The 19,046-nt window shown below is 42.1% G+C and overlaps 1 protein-coding gene across 3 annotated transcripts in view; it reads left to right on the top strand.

Annotated features, from left to right (window-relative positions):
* The window catches only part of Nsf (N-ethylmaleimide sensitive factor, vesicle fusing ATPase), a 290,174-nt gene that overhangs the window by 245,407 nt on the left and 25,721 nt on the right, over nt 1-19,046 (top strand). For all 3 annotated transcript variants that reach the window (XM_051178621.1, XM_051178613.1, XM_051178607.1), the window contains exons 13-15: nt 4,233-4,328; nt 5,796-5,952; nt 9,675-9,808. In XM_051178621.1, the coding sequence (XP_051034578.1) occupies nt 4,233-4,328; nt 5,796-5,952; nt 9,675-9,808 (387 nt within the window). The remainder of the gene's footprint in view (nt 1-4,232; nt 4,329-5,795; nt 5,953-9,674; nt 9,809-19,046) is intronic.

The raw sequence follows: 19,046 nt of genomic DNA, 5'->3' as shown, positions 1-19,046 counted from the left end.
CATCTCCATGAGAGGAATTTCTGCTTCAGTTAGAGACAACTCATAACCCAAGTTTCTTCTCTATCTGTTGAAAGGGATAATACACGAGTTACAGCTGGAGCAACCCTCTGAGCTGTGTTGGTGAGCTTCAATAAAATAACTTCTTCTTTTCTGTAGACCTTTTGGCTGATTAATGTCATTCTTCCCTTAATTTCAGAGGAATGATAAGAGCCTGGAAAGGTCAGGTTTAGAAGGTTACGAAGCATAAGGGCGACCACTTGATATTTGCTGGTGTTGAAATACGAGCTTATGAGTTTGTGTCTAAGCTGAAGGTGTTGCTGCTTCTGTATTGATTAACTGACACAAATAAAATGCAGAAAATAGCTTATTAATTCAACCAAATGGGGTGGAAAGGGTTTTTAAATGCATGAAATTCTGAGTTGTTGAATTTTAAAATTAAATTTGTGTTGATACTGATAAAATAGCTAGGAAAAACCCAACATTTATTTTAATGAACAAGCAGAAATAATTTAGCACTGAAATATTATTTACACTTAGGTAACTTTAAAAATTCCTGGAGTGCCTGGAGTGCCTCCACTCCTAGACATTTTAATTCATTTATTATCTTTTGTTATTGTTGACCAGAGTCTTCTATGTAGCCCTAACTATCTTCACTGTGTAGTCCAGGCTGGCCTAGAACTCTCTCCTCCTGCCCCAGCCTCTCAAGTGCTGGGATTGCACATACAACCTACAATGTCTGACTTAAATTTAAACACACACACACACACACACACACACACACACACACACACACACGTGTATTTGACATATAACAGCCATATGATAGGCTAATTTTAATACAGAGTAGATTGGGATAACTTGCATAATCATACATGTCTTGATTTAGGAAACATTTAGAATCTACTCTATACTAGCATTTTTGAAATGAACACTACTAGTGTGTCAGCCCTGGGAACCAACCCCTCCATCCCCTCACACCCAAGGCCTCAGGGAACCACTTGTGTTTATATTTTTAGGCCCCAAACTCTAGAGCCTCCTCCTTTAATCTCCTAGTTGCTAGGTCCCTGGGGGTACTGCCTTTAGGAAAAACTGAGGTATCGCTCCAGGGACCTGTTAGTGCTCAAGAGAGGCTTCTTAGAAAAGCAAGCTCTCCAAGCTTCTCGTTTGGAGATGGGAATTCTTCCTCTTACACATGTTCTTATGGGACCCTTGCCAGAGCCTACACCATGCTGTTTAGGCTTTTGGCATCCCAAACTGAGATCAATACATATATTTTTTGTTTTTGTTTTTAATATAGCCTGTCTGTTTCAGGTATTAAGGATTCAAAGATGCCAGACATCTTTGAATGAGAAAATGAGAAAAGCTTCAACAGCCCTTCTCTAACCCTCTCTAGAGTTAGCTAGTGTTTGGGATATACATTTGTATTCATAGGCACACATACTTTATAGAAGAGGGCATGTGTATAATTGTACTGAGGTTCTTATTTGTCATTTTCCAGTATATTTTGGAGAGCATTTCATGTCAGTACTTGCAAGGTCTCTACACTATTTTGGACTGATATACAGTAGTCTAGAACACTACCACATACAAAATAGTGAGACTGGGCATGGTAGTGAATTTCTGTATATGATGCCTATAGGGAAGTCCACTTGGGCCCAGGAATTTGAGACCAGCCTGCACAAGCCATGAGGCTAGGGACTATGCACATCTGATATCATGCTTTATTTCTAGTTTTCAGGGGCACTCAATAAATGTAATGAATGATTGAGCCAATGATTTACTTAACATTAAATTATCTCTGGCTGTGGCTATTTTAAAATGCTATTGGAACAGTGCTCAGCTGTGCCTCCTTATACAGTGAGAGAGCCATTTTCTGGAGTGGGTATCTAGTTGTGTCTGTGAGTACTGAGTGGTTCACTGTCCTCTGACATTGCCAGCGAGAACCGTCACACCAGTTCTGTTCCAGGGTTACCGGCTTGTTTTCGTTTCTCAGAAAAGCTCTGGGACTTGTCTTCTCCTTTGATGTTCAGTGGGTTTGCACCAGTGTGTCTAGACAGACTGGATTTCTTTCTATTGATCCCGATCAGCACTCATTGAACTAGACACACCTTTCTTCAGCTGTGGACTATTCCCCCTCCCCTTTTGTTGTTTCCTCCGTTCTAGTTAGTCCCTATCCTCTGCTTCTGAGAATGTTTGGGTGAGTGGTAGATTGTCCATGCTTTTTCATCTTTCTTGCTACTGTCACTTGCTGGGATCTGGAGCAGGAAAGCAAATAAATACATGTTTTCTGTTTGCCATCTTGATCCAGTTTCCTGACATAGTTCTTTTTATCCTTCAAGGCTGCGTTTTTCTTTTTAGTTTTTCTTTTTAAATGTCCTTTTTTTTTTTTTTTTTTTTTTAATCTCAGCAGTGTGTTCCTATAGGAACATGACTAATATTTTAAATATCGATGGAAGGTTGATATGTGCCTAACAGTTTTGTTTTAGAGTCACTGTTTTTTAAGATGCCTTAAAAAAAAAAAAAAAAAAAGCAATGATAATAAAAATGAAATTCTCTTGTTTTGTGCTATTGGGAGTCCAGTCACATTTAAAAAAAAAAAAAAAAAGTGTTGCCATCTTCAACATTCATCAGGTCCAGGCAGCTCCAGATGTGCAAGTGTCAGCTCCATGTGCAGGGAGCAGAGTATTTGGCACGTTGGTCCCTGAGTGTAAGTCATAGTTTTAGGTTCTTAGTCTCCTGGAATAACTTGTGGTTTTTAAACTTGGCTCAGTACCAGAGTCATCTGTGGCACCATCTAAAACTAGAGGTAGCAGGCCCCTCCACTGAACTGCTTAGCATCCTTCAGGGTGGGACTGCTGGCATCTATACCTCCAGAAGGACTCTACAGGGCATCCTGATGTCCAGCCAAGGCTGGGCATCATTGTCCCTGAGTATTTCTTTGTTGTGTTAAAATAGATGTAACCTTACTCATTTTAATTGCACGTTTTAGTGATATTAAATGCATTCATGCTATGCAGCCATCACTTCCACCATATCCAGAACTCTTTTCATCTTGTAAGTCTGAAATGTTACATCTACTAAAAAAGTAACCCTCTATTCTCATCTCCTCCCAACCCAGGATAACCTCGGCTCTCTTTTCTGTAGGACCTTGAGTACCCTAACTCAAGTGGAGTCATGCAGGGTTTGTCTTTTTGTGGCTGGCTTGCCTCCTTGTCATCCGCATTGTATGATACTCAGGTTTCCTTCTTTCTGAGATTGAATAATACTCCTCTGGGTGTCCATACCATGTCTGCTTGTCTGTTCACCTGTCAGTGGACATCTGGGCGGCTTCCTCACCTTAGCTGCTCCATTCCATGCTCATGTAAACATGGGTGTAAAATGCCTAAGACCCAGTTTCTGTTCTCTGGGGTATATATCAAAGAAGATGTGGTTAGATCATAGCCCAGTTTTTGTTCTCTCTCTTTCTTCTGACAAAGGGTTACTCTGTGTAGCCCTGGCCATCTTGGAACTCACTCTGTAGAACAGGCTAGCCTCAAACTCAGAGATCCATCTGCCTCTGCCTGCCAATGCTGAGATCAAAGGGATATTCCACCACACCTGGCCTGAGTCCTGGTTTTATTTTTGTGAGGACCTTTGTGTCTTGCATTCCTATCAATAGCCCAAGGGTTCTAGTTTCTCCACATCCTTGCTGTCACTTATTTGTTGTTGGTTTTTTTTTGTTGTTGTTGTTGTTTTTTTTTTCCAGGGGGTGGGGGGTTGTAGTCATAGCTACCTGTGAGTATAAGGTGGAATTTCGCTGTTTTTTTTGTTATTTGGGGTATTTTAAGCAGGATATTGATATGTATCCTGCACTGGCCTTGAACTTGCAACCTTTTTGCCTTAGCCTCCTGATTGCTGTCCTGCACACTTCACTTTGTGTAGTTCTCTAAGAATTAGTGATGTCGGGCCAACTTTTCATGTGCTGTTGGGCATTCATGACATGTCTGGGAAAGCTCAAGAGGACATGGAGATGTTTGGCCAAGGTCAGACACCATTATCTCCATTCCTTGGAGAAAATGTCTGTTCAAGTACTTAATTTTTGCTATTGGGTTTTAGGAGCTGTCTGTGTTCTAGCTATTAGCCCCTTTAACATATATGATTTGCAGATATTTGAGAATTTCATAAGTGAAAATATTCTGTTAACTCTTCTTAGGCTGGGAAAACTGCTTATGCTTTGCTTTATTTCTTCCCAGGCCAGCACAAAAGTGGAAGTGGACATGGAAAAAGCAGAGAGTCTGCAGGTGACGAGAGGGGACTTCCTGGCTTCTTTGGAGAACGACATCAAACCGGTGAGTGTGCATGTTGAGTGGGCATGGCCCCACAGAGTTATGGCTGCCCTGCCACCTCGTGCTGCAGGGTCTTCTGTTAGCCATGGCTTTATAACATGAGAAAATCTCACTGTAGACACATCAGTGCTCGGTCTCTGACCAGTCCTTCCTGTGATAAAGACCTTACTGTCTTACAAAGCAGCCCATTCAGTCTTGAGACTTTCTATTTCTTAGTTCTTCATGTGGACCCTGAAGTAGTTCTCTAGGTTTTTACGTAACCTCAAGCTGCAGAAACCTAAATTCCATCCTTCCTTTCCATGACAGCTACTATGACATTGCAAATGAACCTTGGGAGCTGGAGAGATGGCTCAATGGTTAAGTGTACACTGCTCTTACAGAGAGCCTGAGTTCAGTTCCCAGTACCTGTCAGGTGGCTCACAACTGCCTGTATCCAGCCCCAGGGAATCTGATGCCCTCTTCTGGCTCCAAGGGGACTACATACAAGTGGCTTTCACACACATGTGCACACACACGTGTGCGCATGAACAAATAATATAATGAGTTTTGAAAAAGAAAATGCACACTCATATCTTGCCCTTTCTCACTCCCCACATCTCCAGAGCATCCCAGTTTGTGCTCAACCTCAGCTTCCTCTCACTGCTGTAGTTTCTAAGGTTCTTAACCATCCTCGATACCTCTAAAATAAAATACTAAATTGTCTTAAAATGTACTGAAATCAGACATGATTAGAACTGGAAAATGTTTTAAGGTTAACTCATTATTCTATAAAATAACCACTGACATTTGAGTCACCTTTGTTTGGAACGCAATGCTAATCCAATAAAAACTTCGTATTTATTCACACATGCACACACATACACTTAAGTATTGTGCAGCTAAGTTTTTGTCCTTTTGAAAATTTTTCCTTTATCATAGAAAATGAGTTACATCGTGACTGACATCTTCATACATGTATATTATTTGGAACTTTTTATTGTCATTCTTAAATGAATCTCAGGTATACAGAATTATACTAATCTTAATTTTTATCTTATTTTATTTTATTTTTGGTTTTTTCGAGACAGGGTTTCTCTGTGTAGCCCTGGCTGTCCTGGAACTCACTCTGTAGACCAGGCTGGCCTTGAATTCAGAGATCCGCCTGCTTCTACCTCTACAGTGCAGAGGGATTTACATGGGCTACCTGAGCTCCCCACCGCTATGGTCAATCTCAGCCCTCAGCTTGGTTCTTCTCCAGTTTCTGTGGAGTCAGAGCTGGTTTTATTGCCAGTTTTTATCCAGTGCCTTGGGGAATGAGATAGTTTTTCATTTTTTGGTTGGAAATCATTTAATCCAAGATGCCTTTCAAGAGGACATGGAAAGGAATGGGTTGTGTGACCCAAACAGCACAGTGACAGAGACAGAAAGAGATCAGAAGTTTAGTTTCAATTTTAGTACCTAAAATACTTTAAGCTGCCCTTTACCTCATAGGCATTTGGCACAAACCAAGAGGATTATGCAAGTTACATTATGAATGGGATCATCAAGTGGGGTGACCCCGTGACCCGTGTCCTGGATGATGGAGAGCTGCTGGTCCAGCAAACTAAAAACAGTGACCGTACACCTCTAGTTAGCGTCCTTCTGGAAGGTAAGAAGAATGATTCGATGGCTGTAAATGTTTAAAAAATACAGAAAAGGTAGCATTTGTTTTTAAAAGGTACTTAGTACATTTCAGAAAAGTAAATGGTTTTCAGTCCTAAACTTTGTTCATGATCTGCAGGTAATATCCCGGCCTATGTGCCCTTACTGGGATAGATTGAAATAGGGGAGTAGGGAGCCAGGCAGTGGTGGTGCACATCTTTAATCCCAGCACTCGGGAGGCAGAGGTAGGAGGATCTCTGTGAGTTTGAAACCAGCCTGGTCTACAAGAGCTAGTTCCAGGACAGCCTCCAAAGCCACAGAGAAACCCTGTCTTGAAAAAACATAAATAAATGGGAGTAGAATGTCAATAATAAATGACAGCAACTAGCTTTCTTACAGGAATGTCCTTCTCTGGTACTAAATAGATTGATAACTGTATAGTTCAGTGCAGGAGCTTGTGATGTGCATGCTAAGATATTTGCACAGCAGTCTCAGCCTAGAAAAGACATGCGAAGAAATCCTGTAGGACAGTGGTGGCACACACCTTTAATCCCAGCACTTGGGAGGCAGAGGCAGGTGGATCTTGGTGAGTTCAAGGCCAGCCTAGTGTACAGAGTGAGTTTCATGACAGCCAGGACTACATAGAGAAACCTTGTCTTGAAGCTCCTCCTCCCCCCCCCAAAAAAAAGACAGAACAAGAAAAAAGATAGAAAGAAATCCCTGTTTTAGCATACACATGTAAAGTTGTGGGGGAGTACAAGTTGCTTTGCCCATGAGTGGTCAAGTAGACAAAGGGAAGGACTTTCCATTCATAACCAGTTAAGTTAATATGACGGTGAAGAAGTCCAGGGGGACCAGATGACAGAGGAACCTAGCTTCCCCTAAGGTCTAGGGGTGAAGGCTTCAGAGAGAAGCATGTTAAGCCAGGATGCAAAGGATGGGTAGAAGCTAGCCAAGCAAAAGAATTGAGGAGTCTACAAGAAGAAACCTGCACATGGACAGTCCCTGAGCAGAAACGACCTAGAAGCAGAAAGATTAGCTAAAACTAGGGTTGAAGATGCAGATGGGAGGGGCCAGTATCACCAGAACACAGTAAGAAGATAACTGCTTCACCAAGTTGTCCTCTGACCTCCTCAGGCATACCGTGGCATGCCTTTCAAATAATAATAATAATAGTAATAGTAATGATAATAGCGAACTGGATAGCTTAAAGACCTGTTCTACATAGGCCAAGGCTGTAGCTCAGTGAGAGTGTGCTTGCTTGGCATGTGTGAAGCCTTGAGTCTGGTCTCCCACAGCAGAAGGGAAAAAAGAAGAGATTTAGACCATGTCTTAGGGGCACTGGGAAACCACTTGGAAGCTTTTTATTGGTGAAGCCCCATAAGCAGATTTGTATTTTGAAAACATAGCTGCTTTATGATGGAAAATGGATAGGAGGAGCAAAAAGATACAGAGAGCCGCTGGGTAGAAGCAGGTAAATTGGCCTCCTGAGGGCTGCCGGTGGGCAGAAGCAGCGTGGTAACAGTGGTGCTCAGGGCAGTGGGTTTGTTTATCTGCCAGCTGTGAAGGTGGTAGATGGAATAAAAGCCTGATGAGAATTGTTATTGCTGCTACTACGCCTTTTCAGTGCTTTCTGTTTCCCACTTACTCTCTTAGCACTTCTCATGTGCTGCCTCCCTAGTCCTCACCTCAGGCTGGGAGTGCAGATGTGTTCATTTTGTTATTATTATATTTTTCCAAAACTGGGTTTCTCTGTGTAGCCCTGGCTGCCCTGGAACTATCTGTAGACCAAGCTGGCCTCATCTGCCTGTCTCGAGTGCTGGATTAAAGCTGTATGCCACCACACCCAGCCACAGATACTGTTTCCATCCCTGTGACCTAACACAGGGAAGCAGAAGCTTAGAAATCCTCGCTAGATTAAATATTGGTGTTGAAGAGGTAACTCAGTATTTATAGGTGCTTTCTGCTTTTGCAGACAACCTGAGCTCAGTACCCAACTCTCTGTCAGGCATCTCACAACAGCCTGTAACTCCAGCTGCAGGGGCTTTGACACCTCCTTCAGACCTCTTCAAATGCACCACACACACACACACACACACACACACACACACACACACACACACACACACACACACGGTGGGGGGGGGGGAACATGCACATCAATTTTTAAAAGAAAGTTTTTTTTTTTTAAATAAAGAGATAAGCTGGGCGGTGGTTCACACCTTTTATCCCAGCATTCTGGCATTTGGGACGCAGAGGCAGGAGGATCTTTGTGAGTTTGAGGCCAGCCTGGTCAACAGAGTGAGTTCCAGGACAGCCAGGGCTGTCACACAGAGACACCTGTCTTGAAAAACCAAAAAAAGCAAAATAAAATAAGATGAAAATAAAAAATGAAAAGCTAAATAAGCCTGGGCAAAGTGTCAAATGTGGCCCTTGCCTGATCAGCAGGGCTGATCAACAATGGACACTGGCCCAGAGACAGGCTTTAGGAAGAAAGATCATGAAGTCACTCTTGAGAAGCTCAGTTCTGGGTTCCTGTAGGATAATATGATGATTAGCAGTGTTGACTAGCCTATTTAATTTGCAGGTCTGTAGTTCATGGCAGCAGTTTGGCTGCCCTAGATCGGAATCTGCCCTTGTAGTCATAGGAGTGGAGACAGTCCTTTAAAGAAAGGGTGTGGATGAGATGCAGACAGGGCCTGGAACTCTTATCTGAGACTTGTTAACAGTTCAGGACTAAATCAGGCAGGAAAAAATGACAAGGGAGACTACGCAAGAATAATGGAGGGGAGGAGGAAGGGAACGGGCGGGCTGTCAGGAAGCCAAGAAAGGCACTTCAGGACAGAGGAGTTGTAGCAAATGCGCCTAACAGGCCCGAAAAATACGTGTGTGCAGTTTGGTGACCCCGAAGGGAGTCTGAGCAGTGTGGGTGTAAGCTCTATAGCAGGGTGAGGGTGGGTGAGAGACGAAATGTCAAACAGCCAGAGAGATGCATAGGGAAGTTCCGCTTTAAAGGAAATGAAGGGGCGTGAAGTCCAGAAAGAGGGCATCGGTTTATTTATTGGGCTTTCAGACATCTAGATCTGCAGAACATGTTTAAATGCCATTGGGACTGTGGCAGGGGAGAGGAGAGCTGTCACTGATGTCCCTTCCAGAGAGGATGCAAGGAAGGATTAATTGGCTATGACTGGAAGGAGGGCCATGTCTTCCAATACACAGGCAGGGGTGTCTAAGTGCAGGCGACTATGGATTTGATTGCCTTTGTGAGAACAAATGACTCTTCAGCATTCTAGCTCTGTGACACATTTGCCTCTAATAAAGCAGTTTTCCTCTACACCCAATATCACCTCCTAATAAAACTGTGTTTCTGTTACCAAGAGCAAGAAAGATTGGATACAACTAATAATTCACGTACTGATATGCATTTGGATGCATTTTCTTCCTTTTCAGAAGCAAAACCCTTGTGTTCTTGCTTAGTCAGAAGGTTGGAAGATTAAGAGAATGTGAGAAAGCAGAAAGGCATGCATTTCACCATACTTTTGAGAAATGCTAATCAGTTCATTAAGTTTAGTTGCTAATAAATAAAAGGAAACATGTCTGCTGTGAAACTGTCAGGAAATGTTAATGAGCAACTAGTTGAGACCTCAGAGCCTTGTGGATAAAAGTTTGAACTTGTTTGATGCCCTGTGCTTAGGTTGGCTTTTTTCCTCCTCCTATCTTTCTATGCAGGCCCCCCTCACAGCGGGAAGACTGCCCTGGCTGCAAAGATTGCAGAGGAATCCAACTTCCCCTTCATCAAGATCTGCTCCCCAGATAAGATGATTGGCTTTTCTGAGACAGCCAAGTGTCAGGCCATGAAGAAGGTATCAAGATTTTGATTTTCATTTTAATCTCTAGTCTTGGGTGATAGTGTGTGTATGTGCACACATACACATACCTGTACACACATGCATACTAAGCTGGGGAAACTCTGTCCTCAATTAGAACTGTCAGCAGAACTTGAGTGTGGATGGTGACTGTTTCAGATCCTAAAACTTCATAATGCATTTTTGTTGAGAGTTTCTTTGCTGCCCAAATTTGACTGTCTTAGTATATATATCAATATTAATTTTTACCTCTTGTCTATATCAATTTGATTAAAGAAAAATCACTTAAGAGAGTCATATAGAATGGAACAAATTACTTTATGCTTTATTTCTTTAGTTCTTTATCGACATACAAAACCAAACTGTTCAGGTTCAATTCAGTTGACTATAGTTTGGAAAAGAACAGAGGTTAAAATGCCTATCGAAGCTTTTCCCAAGAACTCCTACAGAGAACAGGTGTGTGTCACATGCTTCTCAATTTAATGTCTTCCTCACCCTTTCTCCAAGTTGTCAATTTCTGGATCTGCCACTCTGAGCCATTAGTGAAGTTAGAGCTACCTGGAGTAGAATTAGGAGCATCTGATCCATGTCACCTGCATCAAGGCAAGAGAGTAAGACCTCAGGAATGGCAGTTGCGGTGGTGGCACACACCTTTACCCCAGCACTCGGGAGGCAGAGGCAGGCGGATTTCTGTGAGTTCTAGGCCAGCCTGGTCTACATAGTGTGTTTTAGGACTGCCAGGGTTACACAGAGAAACCTTGTCTCTTTTCACATGGTAGCCTGTGTTGATGTTTATATTCTAAATTTTTTGCTTGCTCTTGGTTGTTGCTTTGTTTTGTTTGAGTGAGCCTAGCACATGCCAGGCAAGTACTTACCACGTGAACTCTTTCTCCGGCCCCTTCCCTGCTTCAAGCTAATGTTTTCCCTCTAAAGGCGACCCTTAAGCTTCTTGTGTTGAAGCTTGAAGTAACCCTTGGAATCTGTAATCATAGAACATGGTGCTTAGGGAAAAGCTGGTTATATTTACATTGCCTTAAACCATTTACTTTTGTGCTAGTTCAAAATCAGTAGCCTGTGCAGATGGCAACTGACTCCACGGCTTTCCAGCTGCTGCCAGTTCCTGTGTCAGATTCGCTCTGAGATGTGGGTGGATGGCCCATGTTTTTAAAAGTACTTTAGGCTTCTGCAGATCAAAGCCACCTTGTGAGTGTGAGATAGTATCATTTTTATTATTTTAATCTCTTGCAAATTGACTTGAAGGGGGGAAGGTAATATGTGCTGATTTTAGAGGCTTAAATGGTTAAATTAATGACTTAATAACTTATGATTTAATCTTTAAATTGCCGAAGCCTTTCAAGGTAGAGTTTCAGGTGAGCAGAAAGCTAAGGAATATAAAACTAAGAGTCCGTACCAGCTTATTCAAAATTGTTCTGATTCATGATTCACTGTCTGGATCATCTTAAAATTTAAAAAAAAAAAAAAAAGATTCTCAGCACAATGATAAATAAGTTCACATTAGACTTTTTGTTTTCCTTGGAGTGGGAGAAATACTATTTCCTGCAACTAAACTTCAGAACAGAGAAAATAATGAAACATAGGTATCTTAGAAACATATTAGAAATATTATAAGACTTGGCCAGCGAACAGTTTCCGTGTTGTTACTACCTAGTGGCTGGCTGACTATGCCTGAGGGCTCAAACTAGTCTAAATACTCTAGGTCTCCCAGGTTGATTTTGAAAAGGAAATGCAAATGCCATTCTCCAGCCCTCCTAGCTGCCTCCCTCCACTATTCTTGCCCCCACAATCTTAGTGTGAGGATGGGAAAAGGGTGTTTTAACATTCTTTTCAGACCACGGATAATTTGTAATGTTTTATTCTGAAACAAAAGCATTTCTTTCCTTTTAAGTGTCCCCCTCTTCATGTAGCTTTTCTTAATAACAAATATAATAGAGAAAATACAAAAATAATAGGTTAGAAAAGTAAAATATACCTTTACTCCTAGCACTTGGAGGCAGAGGCAGGCAGATCTCTGTGAGTTTGGGGCCAGCCTGGTCTACAGAGCGAGTGCCAGGACAGCCAGGGCTGTCAAAAAAAAAAAAAAAAAAAAAAAAAAAAAAAAAAGGAAAATAATCTGTGTTTGCACTTATCCTTTAGTTCTCTGTTAAGACATGCCATGCACTTACATGCACATGTGTTCACGAGTGCACACAATCACAATGTATTGAAGGGCACATTGGACATACCGCTTTAAACTCTAGAGATTGTGGTGAACGCCTTTAATCCCAACACTTTGGAGGCAGAACCAGGTGGATCTCTGTGAGGTGGGGGCTAGCCTGGTCTACAGACTAGTTCCAAAACAGGCTCAAAAAAAAAAAAAAAAAAAAAAAAAAAAAAAAGGCCTGAAATGGAACCCCATGCTTAGTTCCTATCACTTTGAGTAAATTATTATCTCCAAAAGCCTGTAAGCCTCTGCCTTTTTGTGTTGAAGGTGATGTTTATTTACAGCATGCTGGTGCATATCTTAGTCCCAGCACTCAGTAGGCTGAGGCGGTAGGGTTGCCACATAGAGGCAGCATGAGAATTAAATGAGATAGTAACTTACTTAAAGTAACACCATATTGCTTGGACAGAATATGTACTTAATTAAGTGTGGTGGCCAATTTTACTTATTATTGCACAGGTTTCTGCTTATGACTTTGGGATAAATCTTCAGGATTTGGATTGCTAATATTCACTAATATTTTTGTTTTTTCAGATTATAATAAAATTATACCCTTCCCTCCTTATCTCTCCTCCCTCTAGCCTTTCCATGTACCCCCTTGCTCTCTCTCTCTCTCAAATTCATGGCTTCTTTTTAATTGTTGTTGTTGTGTGTGTGTGTGTGTGTGTACATTTTCCTACATATAAACACAACTTGCTCAGTGCATATAATATTACTTGTATGTATGTGTTCAGGGCTGACCAATTGGTATTGGATGACCAATTGGTATACTCTTTCGGGGATGACTGTTAATGTCAGCATCCCTTAGTTGCCTGTAGTCCTTCTGGGGCTGAGGCCCTGTGAGTTTTTTTCTTTTTCCTTATTAGTGTATCTATCGGTGCCCTTCTTGTCCAGGTCATGCTTAGACAGCCATGTTGCTGAGACTTCATGGGTTTAGCTCCTCTGATATTTGTAGGAGACATATTCTCATAGCAAAAAGAAAAATCTTAATATTTGTGAAAATTTTTACATGTATTGCTATCAAACCTTTTATAGAAAGATAATGCTGATTTTACATGGCCCATTCCTTCAAAAAGTTGTGCTAATTTATACTTGAAAAATTCAAAAAAAGAATGTTATTAAATTTTTCTTTTCCAATTTCTTTGGTTTTTAATTTAAATTAAATGTTAGGCACTCAATTCTCTCTTTAGCTACATTTTAATGACTCTGGTAGAGTACTTACCTGTTTAGCACATGCAAGTCCTGGTGATCCATCTCGTGAGTGTGTACATCCAAATGTTCTATAAGTATAATAGTTTCTAAGCTCAGAAATAATGCAGCATATTAATTTTGTTAAATAGGAGCATAGAAGCTGTCTAAATTAGCTCATTCAATATCTTTATTGTCATTTTATTACTTGGACCAAGAGCGGATAGTTTTTTATGAAGAAGGCCATAATTACACCATTGCTTTCCCCTAAAATGATGGTACAAAAATACATGAAAATAGTTTATTCCCAATTCATTTAAAATCTACCTTGTACTTCTGTTACTTTCGCCAATAAATCCTTTCTGCATGGATAAACTCAACACTGTCAAAGTGTTTGTGAAGCATTAGCCTCTCATCCTGGCTAGGAAGGGGGAGTGCCATATGCTTCACTAAGATATTTGAAATATTTGCAGATATTTCTCTTTTCTCCTATTTTATGCTTGCTTCCCAAACTTTATTCTCTTCTAAAATTTTAATTCTTTCATCCATTTTCGCATCTATACCTTAAAAATCTTTTTTGGCTGGCTGTTAATGACATTAGATAAAGGGAACAGAGCAATGGGATTAGATTTTTAACTAATTACCTAATCATGATACTTCTGAGTACACATATAGTATGGAGATAAAATAGACAAGTCAGATATTATTTTTAAAAAATTTAACAAAATTAAATAAAAACATTGGCAGTTTATGGAATTTCTACTAATAGCATGATTATTCTTCTTTTCAAAGGCTTGGAAATTAGCAGAAGAAATTTTCCTTCCCACTAGCTTTTCGAGAAAGAAATAATCTTGTGTGAATATCCTACTGTAAATCCACTGCAAACTGTAGTCTGCAGAGACAGTCATGGTGCCTAATCCTCCTCCTTTCATGCTCTAGTCGGTACAAAGAGCTGGAAACTGGATCTTCTGACAGCAGTTACTAAGCAACAGAATTTGGATGTTTTGGGTTGACATCCTAATATATCATGGAGCTGATTCAGAGAAGTTTGAGCATGCCTGAGTTGAGCGGTGTGGGTGCTGCAGCCCTGATGGACATGCCTTGGCTTTTCGGTGAACACACTGTCTTTTGCAGCGCATGTAAAGGAGGGGCAGAGCTCTGAGAGCATGTGGCTTTTAGACGGTGACGCACACCCTCTCTGTGGATCACAGTAGTGAAAAATGTAGGACTTTTCCTTGAAAAGCAGGGAAAACAAATAAGGGATTTTAAAGTCAATGCGAGAAGCTATAGTGTGTTGCCAAAAGTTGAGGTCCACTTCCTGCATGGCCTGTTTGCTTGGTCTGCTCCCAAATTATTTTTAGAGACCAGAGATTATTACTGATAGCGCCAGTTTAAATTTGCTCATTTACGTGTTTATATGCTACCAGATATGATTAGCATATGCTTTCCACTAATTGCTGACAGATTTACCGCGTTAGGGATTTTCTAAGCCATGAGCTTCCTCCTGTCATTAGATTTCTGCTAACTAGGTTGAGGTACTTCACGCCAGCTACTCCAGAATTGGAGAGAACCCTTCCAGTCTTCCAAAAGGAAGAGCTTAGCTTTACTTACTTAAGAGCACTACAGCGGTTATAGAAAATGAAGGACAGAAGCTCCGTGGAGCGCACTTTCCTGTGGCTTGTGGCTCTGAAAGGTTGGGATTAACATGGAGCTAATAATGCTGGCATCCTCCCTCCAGCATTATGTCAGACCAGAGAAGCAGCTGCTGCCCCGCCCCTCCTCACAGGTGGCTCTAGCCCTGTGGAGCCCTGCCCCCTACCCAGCCTGCCCCAGTCCCTGCCCCAGTCCCTGCCCCTCACGCTGTATCTACAGCATGCACCTGTGGAGCCCAGGCTGCCCATGGTCTGCCTGTCTCTTATGCCCCTCAGATCTGTGTACTGCTGACCTTTTTTTTTTTTTTTTTTTTTTTTACAAGGAAGGGAGGCCGTGCAGCGTGTTTAACCCGACCGGCTCCTCTGTGTCCATAGCTGGAAACAGGCTCTGGAAATCTCTCTTCTAGAGATTATCTTCATCCTTCAGAGAAAATCTCATCATTGCCACACAAACCCACAGAGTGTTCCTCCCTCTGGCCCCTCTTCAGTCCTTCCTTTTTCCTCCTTCCAACCTGTCTTCAGGCTTCCCACCTGACTTACTTAGGCCCAGTCATATGCTGAGAATTCACCTGCCCTACAGGACACTCCCTGGTGACTCTAGAATGATCACACAGCCCTTAGATTAATCTTTTCTGAGTCTGTGAGGTAGCTCCTAGCTGTGGCTTCAGCCCACCTGACTGCCCCGGGGTGGGGGCATATCTGATCTAGAGCAGGCATCGTGCATCTGCTGTGTGCTGTGACTGGTAACAAGCTGTGGTGCTATTCTAACCTGCACCAATTTGCATGATTTTGGTTGGTTTTGCTTTGTTTTTTTCCTGTATATTTTCTTCCAATATTTCACCTCCCTTTGAATTGATTTACATAAAATTATGGTAGAACTTTCCAGCTCAGTATGTAAATATCTCATTAGATTTAGGCTGGCAGCTAATCTCCTGTGCTTGCCCGTCAAGGCTGAGTCTCGACTTAGCGAGCACTCTGCCGGGGGCCGGGCCAGGAAGCAGTGTCTGAGAAGACTACACGTAAATCTCGGATCCAGGGAAAGAAGGAAGACCTCATGTTAGACAGTGACCAAATAAAGAGGGGCCTGTGTGGGGAGAGAGCGAAAGGGGCATGTGTGCACATTCAGATTAGAGCAGAGGGGTCTGGGTTAGCTAGTCAAGTCAACTGGCTTTGGCACAGCCTTTGTCCTGGTGAGTATATTGTTAACAGGGCTAGCTGAGAGAGCTCCTCTCTCTGTAGCCCTCACCCCACAGAGAGCTGCTTGCTTTTTTAAAAGAAATAAAAGTGCAAAACATTTTTATTAAATCTAAAATTCCAGGTAGCTTATATAATGAACTGTGAGGTCCCTAAGTTGTTCTCACTACATGACACAAAACAATCTATTACTTTTTAAAATATATATATATATAGATATATATATATATATATATATATATTCTTTTTGAGAGGGCCTCATGTAACCCAGACCAGTCTCAGACTTTCTTATTCAGCTGAGCCTGGCCTAGATTTGAACTTGCTGCCTCTACCTCCCAAGTGCTGGGATTCCAAGTGGGCACCATCACAAACACCCACCAATGTCCCAGGTTTGCTATGCAAATTACACATTGCATTGAGAAAGGAAAAGAGCTGATTCAGGGGGAGTGGAGACTTAAAACATCTGGCCAGGCCCTGGCGCCCCAGGCTTCCATCACTCTAATCTATGATTTCATAGCTTGAGTGACAGAATGATTATGTCTGCCTCAAAACCTTCAGCAGAGCTCTGAAAATATTTTGCAAAGTATTGTTTTTAGGGGTTCCCTGCATTTACTCAACATGACAACAGTTTTCATACCAGTCTAGACCAGAGATAGCAAAGAAGCACTGCTGCCAGGTCTATTGTGATCTTGAACTCGCTAACTCAAAGCCAAAAGTAGCCTAGCCATCAGGGAACAGAACAGCTCTTCATCCCATCTCCTCTCCCTTCTCCAAGTGAGGATGGGGTGGGCCAGCTAAATAGTCCTCCCCTTCTGTTCAGATGTACTCAGCATCCATTCCCAAACTGATTCTTTGACTCCCGTTTCTCCCTCATCAGCACACTCAGCACACTCGCTTCTCCATGTAGTCACTCCCCAGCCATTTCCCACCTGAAGTTGCACAGTCTCAGACTCTAGCTCTCCTCTTGCGTTTCTTCACATCAGCTGCTTAAAACTTGCTCTTTAATTGCCTTTACAATAAATTTTTAGCTCACAGAAAATTTTAAGATCATCTCAGCCAAGCTGGGTGGTGGTGGTACACATCTATAATCTCAGCACTCAGGAGGCAGAGGCAGGTGGATCTGAGTTCAAGGCCAGCCTGGTGTACAGAGTGTGTTCCAGAAAAGCCAGGCTACACAGTGAGACCCCGGATTTGGTTTGCTTTGCTTTGGTTAGAGATGCTCTGTGTCTGTTTTTCTTTGTCAGGCCCTCTTGTCACCTCTCACCCACCACTCTGCCACACTGACACCCTCACATCTCCATTTTAATTCTGTCAACTAAATGCTAATTGGTTCCCATAGCCTTTCCAAATTTCCTCTCTCTGGTACACTCATAATACATTCTCCTTCTTACTTAGATTTTGGCTTAAATGTCGTGTGTGTTTGTGTGTGTGTGTGTGTGTGTGTGTTGGCAGAGGCAGGGGGGTGACCAGCTTTGACCCTTGTCCCCAATGAGCGTGTGGTGTGTGGCCTGGGATACCTTCAGTTATAGCGCGCCAAGGGGTGCTCCCAAATCTCAGTGCCATAACACACTGTGCTATGTGTCTTACTCCTGAGCATCGTGGCTCAGAAGGTGATCCTTGATCCTTGCTCACTGTGGTTTCTCAAAGACTCAGCATATGAGACAAGGAAGGAATACAATGGCTCATGCACTGACTCTGTCTTTCAGTCACACTGGACCATCCATTCTAACTTCTGATAGGGTGCAGTTTTCTGCCTCATTACTCTCTCCAGTGGCTTCATTAACACCTGACATATGACAGGAATTAAAAAACTCTGTTGATGGAGTAACTGAAACTACTAAATGGATATGGCGCTAACACCTACTACCGTATCAGCCCTTCGTACTGTGTTCTTCCTCTACTATTGCTCCCTGAAAGGCTCATCCAATCACACTTCCACCTACCACTGTCTTGAGAGCATTTGCTTATCCTGACTTGGATATCTCCAACTACTTACTTGATATTCTGCTTGAATATAAAAGCACAAATTTTATTTTATTATTTTATTTGACATACACTTGTTACTTTTCTGGCCTGGCATTAAATTAGTTGATCTGAGGACCTAGAGATGATGAAATAGTACTTGCCTTCTGGTTTTTTTTTTTTTTTGTTTTTTGTTTTTTGTTTTTGTTTTTTTTTTTTTTTTTTTGTTTTGTTTTGTTTTAGTCTAGTGTAATATATGGGGAAGTATAGTGAATCTTTAATATATACATAGAACAGAAAATGCTGGGCCAACAAAATAGAAAGAAAAATGATGCAGGACAAAATGGACTTGGAGCTTGTGTTGTCTCAACTATTGAATCTGCCGAGGGGACATCATTACTGAACTGTCTTGTGTCGGGTGCTAAAGATGTTATGAACAGGGTGATAGTTTTATACATTTCACATTCCAGTGGGAAGACAGGTAGCCAAAAAGAAAAGGCTAAGTGAGGTTGTGACACGGTGTGGGACAATGTTGTATGACAGACGCTGGGAAGACAACACACACACTTCGAACCTATAAGTTTTACTGCAGTTATTTACACTAATGTAGGTGAGGGGTTACTTACAGGAGCATAAATGGCTCAAAAACAGCTGCATCACCAAAGCCCACCCCAGCGTGGGTGACAGTTCACCAAGCTGGGAACCTGGGGCCCACGGCACAGGCTGCAGGCAGCTCTACATGCTGGAGAGTGTCCCTTCCACGTGGTCCAGGTAGATGAGCTGCTCTTTGCTTCCTGGGCGCTGAGCTTATCTGAGAGTGCTCTTTGCAGGTCAGCTTGGCTGAGAGTGACTCACCCAGCCTTCCCTGTTTATATAATCTGGTTGGTTTCAGGAACTTCCTGAGGCAGTATTGAGTTGTTTGTCCCCTTTTTTAAGAACCTTCCCTGTAGAATTGGGTGTTTTCAGTCTGGAAGGAAACTGCTACACAACGATGATAGAGGTGTAAATGGCATGGACC

This window comes from Phodopus roborovskii, unplaced genomic scaffold (assembly GCF_943737965.1).
Source record: "Phodopus roborovskii unplaced genomic scaffold, PHOROB, whole genome shotgun sequence".
In the NCBI taxonomy this organism is placed as follows: domain Eukaryota; kingdom Metazoa; phylum Chordata; class Mammalia; order Rodentia; family Cricetidae; genus Phodopus; species Phodopus roborovskii.
The sequence above is the reverse complement of the archived record's forward strand: the minus strand, read 5'-3'. Positions and strand labels throughout refer to the sequence as shown.